Consider the following 10,851-nt stretch of genomic DNA (forward strand, 5'->3'; position numbering starts at 1 on the left):
TATATATATAAGTACAGTATTGATGTATGAGTTCTGAAAAAAAACAAAAAAACAAAAAACAAAAAAAACAAAACCATCACAGCCATCGCCGGAATCAAACTACAGTGAACAGCCAAGTTCACCGCCGCCCACCGGTGAGTAGAGAGAGAAGTAGTTTTTTTGGGTTGGGAAGAAGGGGAAGATGAAGGAAGAGAGAAAGAGGCCGGTGAGTAGAGAGAGAAGTTGCTTTTTTGGATTAGGAAGAAGGGGAATTTGGCATCTGCAAACTTAGAGAGAGAGAGAGAGAGCAGAGTGCAGGGTGAGAGAGAGAAAAATAGCCGACAAAATTTGGGATGGTGAGATCAGCATTTGTCTTCACTTTTCTTCCGAATCCCTAAGTAAACATACCGTGTGGCTATATGCGAGAGCTCGTTGGTGCTATTGCGAGCGCGCGCTGCAATAGCATTACTCTTAAACATATAAGGTAAGTATTAAGTTTACAAAGTCAGCTCTAATCAACAACGCTAATTATGCTAATAGATGAAAGGTAAATCCTAATCAATCACGTTAACAAAGTAAAACTGTAATTTTAAGCATGAAATGCAAAGAAACACGTGTCAACATCACAAATACCTTCTCCCGGAGCATATCAAGAGTTTTTGGGACTCCATCTATCAGTTTATCCCCTTTCCATATAACTCCTGTGCAATATTAAGCAGCAACTATGTAACCCTTTTTTTCAAGTGACACATATAAGACATAAACTACCTTATATTATATAAAAGAACCAATATCTCAATGTTTAGAATCTTAACACTAACTTCATTATAAGTTACTAATAAATAAATCATTACTCCAACTTCTTAGCATGATAATTTTATCCAAATTATGAAAAGAAAAAAAAAAATTATCCATTTGAGAAGGATACTGCTAGATTCTTTTAAAGAGCTTCGAAATATCAACAGAGCAGTTAGGCCCATCAATTTTAGCTAATTGGGTCCTTAGTTTAAATTGCAAGCCTTTTGACTTGCATTGAAGTTGTTGGGCAGAGAATATTCATGAAATGTTTTGCTTCGAAGTTGTTAGCCTTTTAACACTAATTCCATTATAAGTTACTAATAAATAAATCATTACTCCAACTTTAGCATGATAATTTTATCCAAATTATGAAAAGAAACAAAAAAAATATTATCCATTTGAGAATGATACTGCCAGATTCTTTTAAAGAGCTTCGAAATATCAACAGAGCAGTTCGGCCCATCAATTTTAGCTAATTGGGTCCTTAGTTTAAATTGCAAGCCTTTTGACTTGCATTGAAGTTGTTGGGCAGAGAGAATTCATGAAATGTTTTGCTTCGAAGGTCTGCAACAAGTGTCAAATTCCAAAGTTCAAATGATAAGGCCACATTCCATAACAAGGATTGGTCTCTTATAGAAAATGCATAGACCGAAATCCACAATTTTAACTTGTGATATGTTCCGACACCCCCCCCCCCCCCCCCAAAAAAAAATAATAATAATAATAATAAAAAATAAATAAATAAAAACTGTTACCTTAAGACCCGGTCTTATGGATGAAAAATGACTTGGCCATAACAGGAAGTAAAGTTATGAAACTAACAGTTTAGGACATCAAATCTTGGTAAACTAAAAATGACATCATTTCAGTCAAGTAAGCGGTATCGTAATAAACTGTGATTATGCAAATGACATCATGCATATATGATGTCAATGCCCATACAAAATGACAATTCAGTAAAATCACATGTATGTTGTCATATATGTCACATAACAGTCATTTCTTTATCGATTTAAACAAAAGCCATCACTGGTACACTTGGACAGTTTTTCTAAGTATGGACAAGTTCTGTCCTATGTATTGAACCTGGACAAGATGAAATGATTCAATTTCTATCTCACCTATCTGCTTCAAACAACTGATTGACAGAATGAACGTCAACATAATTAGACCAGAAAATTTTCACTCATGGATCCCACATCATAATCAGTCTCTTTCATGAGACTGCGCAAAGCGCTGAAAGTAAAACCAGTAAAGGACTTGCAGCTATGATGATTGTCCCCTAGGCAGTTTGGCAACTACTCTATCAAAACTATTTTACGATGGGCTCCACAAACCCAACAGGGATATGGATTATGGAAAGAAAATGATCCAATGGCTTTACAACTTAAAATATTTCAGTAAATTGCATATTTCATCATAGCCACAAGAAGAATGTTTGGTATAAATAACTCCCTTCTATGTCTTCAACCCCCTCAGTCACTACAAACGCTGCAATGGGATTTACTGATTCTTGAATACCTACTATGGTAGAATATTTGTGTCACATTTTTTCAGATTTTGCACGAGACCCTCCTGGCCCAACCCTAGACACTCTAAGATCCTTTTCCAAACCTGCCCCCATTTCGAGTGAAAAGATAGATAAATAGACACATCCCAATGCACCGAGGATCTAATGGTAGCGTGAGAGGGTTGTTGCTTGAACAGTTCTTTCAAAAAGTCCATCTACTTGATTGATGAGTCATAAGAAGACAATTCATGGTTCGGATGCTTTGTAAGAATAAGATTGAATGATCGAATAGAGTTCATACATTTCATCACCACTTTGTGGAAAATCGTTAGGTACGACTATGTTAGAAATCTTTGACTCGGTTGGTGATATAGTATCTCCCCTTCAAATAGCAAGTGAATTTCGTTGTGCTGAGGATCAATTCCAAACATCTTATTGCATTTTCGAGCTGAAATGGAATATTATTACCAAAATTGCATTGTTAATTCAGAATAATCCTAAGAAGTAATACTAATATAATTAATACTAATCTAGTAAAATATAATAGGACTGGAAAGCATAGTGTTGAAAGAGAGAGAGAGAGAGAGAGAGAATATATAAAAACTTATATGTTATTGAGTGAGTAATACAATAATACAATGGTGTTTATATAGGAGAAGCTACGGGAGTAGGTGAGTGGAGAACAAATAAACCCTATACATGGTAATTCTATATATGGTAATGAGGGGTAGGTGGCAACTCATACAATAATAACTGTACACGTGTCACAACTCATACAATACTGTACAATGTAACAACTCATACAACACTGTACAGTCCAACTCATATTTTATGTCATTTGTAGCGGTGGAGGAGGGTTGATTTGCACGCTCACGCTTTACCAGAGAATCATATTCGACTTTGGAGAGAACGACTTGTTCATTTGCAGGAATGGGAGTAGTCTCCTCCGAAACCGAAGCTTGATTAGCCCAAGCTGGCTTGCCATGAATAGCCCAGCAGAAGTCAACAGAGTGATTGTTTCGGCCACAATGAGTACACTTCTTGCTGCCGCAACCCCCTCTGCCGCCACAAGCACCACGGCCTAGGTTGGAAGGACCTCTGCCCCCTCGTCCTCCATGAAAAGTATCATGTCGCTCAGTAGAAACAACAAGAGCAGAGTTGTTGTCCTTCTCAATGACAGGGCATGAATAGATGCTCTTCGAACTCGAGCAAAAGCTCACTTGCTGTAGGTATCTCCTTGCCAAACAAAATCTACGAACTAATCGGAGCAAGTTCGGGTTTAAGTCCAGATAAAAATTTTGCCACCTGAAACTCCTCCCTGTGCCGTTTTTGTTGCTATGTCTGTAGTCAATGGTTGGTAGACATTCAATTCTTCCCACATGCCCTTCAGTTCTAAGTAATAATCTTCAACTGAACGATCTCCCTGCTGGAGATTACAAATATCCTGATACAACTGATAAATACGATAAATATTCTTCTCTGAAGAATACATTTCCCTGAGATTTTCCCAAATATCTTTGGCAGATTCTAGGAATGACACGTTGTTAAAGATCTCAGGCTCCAAGCTGTTCCATAACCAAGTCATAATCTGAGCATCTTCTTTCTCCCAAGCCTCAATAATCTTTTCATCACTGGTGGATTTGGTTGATTTAAGATAATACAGTTTTCCTCGAGCCCGTAAGAATACCTCTACAGCTCGAGACCATTGAAGGTAGTTCGAGCCTTTTAGTTTGGTGCTGGTGATTGACCCAAGAAGATGGGATTCCTTAGTATCCATCACAAGAGCTGCCGAACAAATGAGATATAGTAGCGAGTGGGAGCCAAGATAAGAAAACTAAGATCTGGTCGAGATGTACCCGAGAGAAATTATCGAGGAACGAGCCGAGGAGGGATCTGGGATAGATTGCTGAGACGAAAACTGAGATCACCGAGAAGAGATTGCTGAGAGGAAGTCGAGACAGAATCAAGATCGGAGAGTCTGAATAAGACTAAGAAAAAAATTTAAAGAGGGATCGATTTCTGCTCTTATACCATGTTGAAAGAGAGAGAGAGAAAGAGAATATATGAAAACTTATATGTTATTGAGTAATACAATAATAGGTGTTTATATAGGAGAAGCTACAGGAGTAACCTGAGTACGTGAGTGGAGAACAAATAAACCCTATACATGGTAATTCTATATATAGTAATGAGGGGTAGGAGACAACTAATACAATACTAACTGTACATGTATGACAACTCATACAATACTAATTATACACGTGTGAGAACTCATACAATACTATACAACGTGACAACTCCTACAATAATGTACAACACATAGTAAGATGAAAGTTATAAGCTGTGTTCGGGGGGAGTTATTGTCTATCGTTTGCCTCTATGGTAGAATCAATCAAGGGATCAGAGGTAGTGATTTACCTTGCGTGGATGTCAGCTGTTTGAGTCTACTTATCTCCAACTCGTGAACTTACCCTCCCTCAATGAATATTCTATTTATCTTGTTCAATCAATCCCAATATTAACTATTAGGAGTCATTTTGTGAATAAGGATTCTAGTGGTATATGTTTACGATGTGTGATTGAATAATAATAAAAAATAAAAAATAAAGGATGTTCTATACAATGATTCCCATTTTAGCTGATTTATTCAATTCAATGATTGATCAAAGAACATGAAATTTCGTAAAATAAAGTATTGTGCGATCTTACATCAATCAAATAATGATATATCCATGCAATGTGATTTGGCCTAATCAATTTGTCCATTTAAATTGTATTTATGGGTCATAATATAAAGAAAAGATAGAGAAGAATTTACAAAAAGGGGGTTTTAAAAAGACGGGTTCATTAGGAGAGGGAGGGAACTAGGTATATGTAATTTAATTGCTATAAGTCAACTCTTGTGGATGTTTTGAATAAGAATAATAATTCACTATTATTAACAATAGGTCCCGGAGACGGTTCATCATGCTATTGCTCTAGGTTTGCATACAACTACATTGATCCAAATAAAAGGTGCTTTAGATGCACGTGGTTCCAAGTTAATGCCAAATGAAAAGGATTTCAATGGAGGAATCATGATCAAGATAGCAGACCAAAAGCTACAGAACTTGGGTGTGGACGTTTTGTCGAAATGGAATGGCCTCAACTTTTATTATTTATAGTGACTGATGGAATCATTAAACGTAGTATGCCGAGCCCCAATCAGCATTTCTTTCTTCTTCTTCTTCTTCTTCTTTTGTTTTTATTTTTTATTTTTTTATGCCCAGGAACTCTTCCTCAGCGAGACTTTGGCAGAATAGCAGAGCAAGTACAAGTATTAGTATTATACTACAAAAAATGTGCTCCAGAAAACACAACAACAAACTTCCAACTTTACTATTTTTCAAAAGATTGAACCATTGTGTTAAAAGTAATTTGTAAATTCAATTGTAATATCAATTCTCTCTCTAGTTATAATCTAGAAGGGTCACAAATTACACACCTCCCAGCCAAAAAACCTTTATTGTGACATCTTTTAGCGATTTGCAAATAAAGGGTTAGCAGATTAGTACCCCATAAACCCAAAAATTGGCAAACCATAAAGCACGCAGACCATGTTCATTACCGAGATAAACCCAGTATAGAACAACAATTAACAACTTGTTGAATAAATTTATGTATATGTGTGTATATATATATATTCAAGAGATTAAATGCAATAAAATTTTACCATCGCAATCGAAGATGAAGGTCTCCACTGAATCGATCAGTTCATCGGCATTCTTGAGGGGTTGTGCTGAGGCACGTGTGGTGAAATCCATGGTAGACCTATTACTGCTACTAGAATTCCATTTGAGGGCCTTCAACGAATTGTACAAAGGGTTTGAAATGTAAGAGAGAGAATCACTACTGTTGTTCGTCTTCTTCCTGAGAAAACACATAAATCGAGGAGGTTTAGGGTTAAATAGAGTTGCAGAAACAGAGGCTGATACAGAGACTCTGCTAAGCATCGCTCTATATATATATATATTTATCTCTCTATATCTTTACGGTTATTACAATAATTTCTCAAACCCTTGTGTATATTGTATTTCAAGGCCGTTGGGTTTTAAAGTGGTTGGTTGTTTGCTGACATGGCAGTTTGAGTGGACAAACTGGGTTTATCCGATGGGGGCAAATGCTGTGCGCCCATGCGGTCCACTTTGTCTAACCACTCGTGGAAAGCACGTGACACCTTTTTTTTCCTTCTCCTCTTTTTGTTTTTTCTGTTTTGTTTAGTCTACTAGTGCCGTGCATCAATGGCAAAGAAAATATATGCTACTCTATATATATTATATATAATGTAATATCATTTTAATTTTAATGTGCATATATATATATTGGGGGATCAAAAAGATTGTACCAACCAGCGTAATCTACCTCTCCAAATCAGAAATGGCCACATGTCCCAATCGCTAAATGACACGTAAAAGAGCCAATTAAACAAAAAAAATGAAAAACTCAAGATTAATAAGAAGCACAATTCGGGCCTTAAAATGGGTAACAAATTAAAGAAATGGAGATTTGGGCCTTAATATGGGTAACAAATTAAAGAAATGGAAAGGAACTTGAAGTGAAATTTGCTACTATCGTTATATTTGATCGATATAAATAGGTATCGAATTGATCTTAGATTAAAGCTTGATTATACAGTGACCAGAATTCTAATAAGATTCCTTATTCCTTTTATTGATTGTTATCTAACCCACCCCTTCGGCCAAAATCTGAAAACCCCCCTGTTGTTTTCAAAAACTATCTACTAACCCCCTTAAATACGAAAACAAACATATGACCCTCTCCCCGTTAGTTGACCGTCTAAAACTAACGTCTTCTTATCACGTGAGCATCACGTGCACCAGATACTCCAATATAATGACGAAAGTACCCTTGTTATACGGAAATGACATTTGTTAGATCCACCCCCTCGGTTATGCATTCTTTAAGGTTTTTTATCTCCTTCTCTGTCGTTGCACTGGTGTAAGGATTGCCGCCATAGAAGATCTCTTCTCTCTTCGTTAACTGTCATCTTCTCTCTTCTTTCTTCGTTCTTGTCTTCTCTTGTTCTTGTCTGTGGTTGAAGTGGCTTATTAAATTCTTTATTCTCTCTTCGTTAAGCTCTAATTGATCTATTAAATTCTACAATTGATGATTTGAAGCTTTAATCGATCTATTGAAGTCCCTGATTTATTATTTGAAGCCCAAAATTGCAGCCAGTATGTGCCTTATTACAAGCCCTAAACCGCGAGCAGGGAACCCAAATGTCTTTTTCCACCATACAATCTGTTAATCGGCAAGATCTCAAGTATAACAACATAATATGTGATTGTAGCTATCCAGCTGTAGTGAGAGTTACAGGTTCAGATGAGTATAACAACAAATGGAGGATATACTATTCTTGTGGTACAAAAAAAATGCTCTTTATGGGCATGGTGTGATCCGATTTGTACAATGCCAGCTTATACTGAAGCATATGAAAGCAAGTTTAGTGAAATTACAGAATTAAAGTTCCGGTATAATACAGTTAGTTCCCGTTTGGAAGCAATGGGAAAAAGTATGGAAGAAATCCAAAAAATTCTGAAGCAATTAGTTGTAGCATTTGTTATGTTCTGTGTTGTTGCATGTATGATAGCTTTAGGAATAAAGTAGTCAGTTGGTTTTAATATGAGGCTATGTATGCAAAATATATTTTGAAGCCGAATGAAGTGTGTATGCAATGTACTTTTTGAATTGTTAAGTGCATGAGTAAAAGTGTATGTTGAAGTTAAATTGTAGAATTGGAAGTATTGAGTCTTGTGTTTATCTGTATTTCGAATTGCATGAACAAAATCAAAATGACAAGTTACAATTTGCCAAAAATGCATTGTGCATTTAAGGTAAAGTTGCATACATATATTCAAACCAATGGCTTCACTGTCCAAAATAGCCATACATTAAAAACATCCACTGTCATTACATTGCCATACATTGTCAAAAAATCCAACACATTCACTGTCCAAAATAGTCATACATTAAAAACATCCACTGTCATTACATTGCCATGCATTGTCAAAAAATTTAATACATTCACTGTCCAAAATAGCCACCCATTAAAAACATCCACTGTCATTACATTGCCATGCATTGTCAAAAAAACGAACACATTCACTATCCAAAATAGCCATACATTTATTGCCATGCATTGTCAAAAAAACCAACACATTCACTGTCCAAAATAGCCATACATATATTGCCATGCATTGTCAAAAAAACTATCCACTATCATCACACCATTAATATAAAAAACCACCACTATTCAAAATAAACTATCCATAATACACCATTACTACAAAAAACTAACCACTGTCCAAAATAAACCCACCACTGTCATTACTTAGTTTTACATTAAAAACATAAGAAAATACTTGTATACAGTCAACCATTTCTTCAATTTGTCCACCAAAAAAGCTGCACAAAAAAACTGCTATCACTTTCATCAACATGCCATCATTCCTGTGTGTTAAGTGTGGATAGAAAGTCCATATGAACCACTTCATATTGGGTGAATGTTGATGCCTATTCAATGGATAGAAAGTATGTGTTCGTTCAGTTTTGTTTAATGTAACGTAAAATAAAATAATAAGAGGTTCAATAATAATACCTCTGAATAACCAACAATATCTCTTCCACCAAGACCAAGACCATGGTGTCGGGTAGATGTTAATGGCTATTAAATAAAGCAATAAACAACAGGTCTCTTACCAACTCTGCCACCACCTCTAACAGCACTGCCACCACTTCTAGCAACTGTACCACCACCTCTAGCAACTGTGCCACCACTGTCACCACCTCTAGCAAGTCTGTCACCACCTCTAGTAGGTCTGCCACCACCACCTATATGAACACCACCACCACCCCTAGTAGCATCTATGTTAACTCTCACACCACCTTTGTTAGCTTTCCCACCACCTTTGTTAGCAGATCTCCCATCTTTTGTAGTAAAATTCCTCCCACTCCTACCGGCAACAGTTTCATCTCTACCACCACTTACACCACTTGTGCCACTTATTATTCTTAGTCTTCCACCCTTACTTTTTGATTGTCTTATAACTTGCTCAAGTGTTTCACAAGTCCTTACATTATGACCCAAGACAAGACATTTAATGCATCTCATTTTTTACCTCTTCACCACTGGACCTTTTGACTTACTCTCATCTGGACCTCTTTTCCTATTCTTTTTAGGTCTTCCAGGTCTAGTCCTATGGGGTGGTGGCAGTATTGGAGTAGTACCAACTTCTCTTTTTAGATTCCTTAAAGACACTGGAGTTATGACAAATCCATAAGACTTGAAGTATGTCTCTCTATAATAAGAAGGGTGAACAAACAGTTCTGGATCAAACCTCCTATCCAAAATTGCTGCCACTGCATGTTTGCAAGGTATGCCAGTTATATCCCAATACTTACATGAGCAAGTTCTTGTAGCAAGATTCACATAATCACTTACCCCAGCTTCATTCCATGTCATGTTTTCCACCTCCTACTTGTCATTCCCTGAATAATTCACACGCAATCTTCTGACATCTTTAGAAATTTTATCCAATTTCTCTATAATTTTTGGACACAAGAGTCCCTTAACCTTATCGATCATCTCTCTATTGCTTTGATACCTTAGCTTCAGTTGTTTTTAGATCTTCTCAAACATGTAATTAAAGGTTTTTCCCTTGCCTTCCCAATATAGCTGTTAAATGACTCACACATGCTATTTACACATAGGTTATTCCTACTTTTTGTAGTGTATGTTGACCTTACCCAAACCTTTAAGGGAATCTTCATTAACCAGTCATGTGCATCGATCCTTGTTAACTGCCTTCATCTTTTGCATATGTAGCACAAAATCAGATTCTGTGTATGCTGTGGATGCATTCTAAAATATGTTCCATAGTATTCTGCCTTTGTATTTTTGCCTGAAATTGTCATACATGTGTTTAAAACAAAACCTAATATCTGCTCCAGGATATTTATCCTCAAATACCTCAAGTAGACCCTGAAAATTTAGAACAAAATATTATAAATATGTAAAACATTAAAGTAAGATAATAAATGACCATATACATTGAAAGATAAACATGTATACCTTCTGTCGATCTGAGATAAATGTGTACTTATGATAATTGCCAACTAAACCCATCAATTCATCCAAAAATCATTCCCAAGAGTCCTTGCATTCTGCCTCAACACAACCAATTGCAATTGGATAAAAGCCATTGTTGTCATCCCTACCAACAGCACACAATAAGTGTCCCCCGTATGGTTATTTCAAGAAACATCCATCTAGACTAATAAATGGTCTACAACCCTCTAAGAATCCTTTCCACATAGCCTCTAGGGAATAGAACAAGCTATAGAATGAAGTACCATCATCATTATAGGGTATTGTTCTTACATTGGTAACACTCATAGGATTTGTTTCCAGGATTAAGGCACATTAGTCCCTAGCTCTTGTAAATTACTTTGAATAATCACCTTCAATCATTAGTAAAGCCAATTTCTTTGCTCTAGCCACCTTT

At 36.3% G+C, this 10,851-nt stretch overlaps 1 protein-coding gene across 1 annotated transcript in view; it reads right to left on the bottom strand.

The window, feature by feature from the left end:
- LOC132311643 (phosphoglycolate phosphatase 1A, chloroplastic-like) overlaps positions 1-6,360 on the bottom strand; it is a 45,566-nt gene extending 39,206 nt beyond the window's left edge. Inside the window, exons 1-2 of the mRNA XM_059809650.1 lie at positions 6,000-6,360; positions 613-680 (exon numbers count right to left, since the gene is read on the bottom strand). Of these exons, the coding sequence (XP_059665633.1) occupies positions 613-680; positions 6,000-6,279 (348 nt within the window). The 5' untranslated portion in view covers positions 6,280-6,360. The remainder of the gene's footprint in view (positions 1-612; positions 681-5,999) is intronic.
- Between the last annotated feature and the right edge of the window lie 4,491 nt (positions 6,361-10,851).

This window comes from Cornus florida, unplaced genomic scaffold, assembly GCF_030987335.1.
Source record: "Cornus florida cultivar Cherokee Brave unplaced genomic scaffold, ASM3098733v1 CherokeeBrave_3.0.0_Hap2_Chr06, whole genome shotgun sequence".
NCBI lineage: Eukaryota > Viridiplantae > Streptophyta > Magnoliopsida > Cornales > Cornaceae > Cornus > Cornus florida.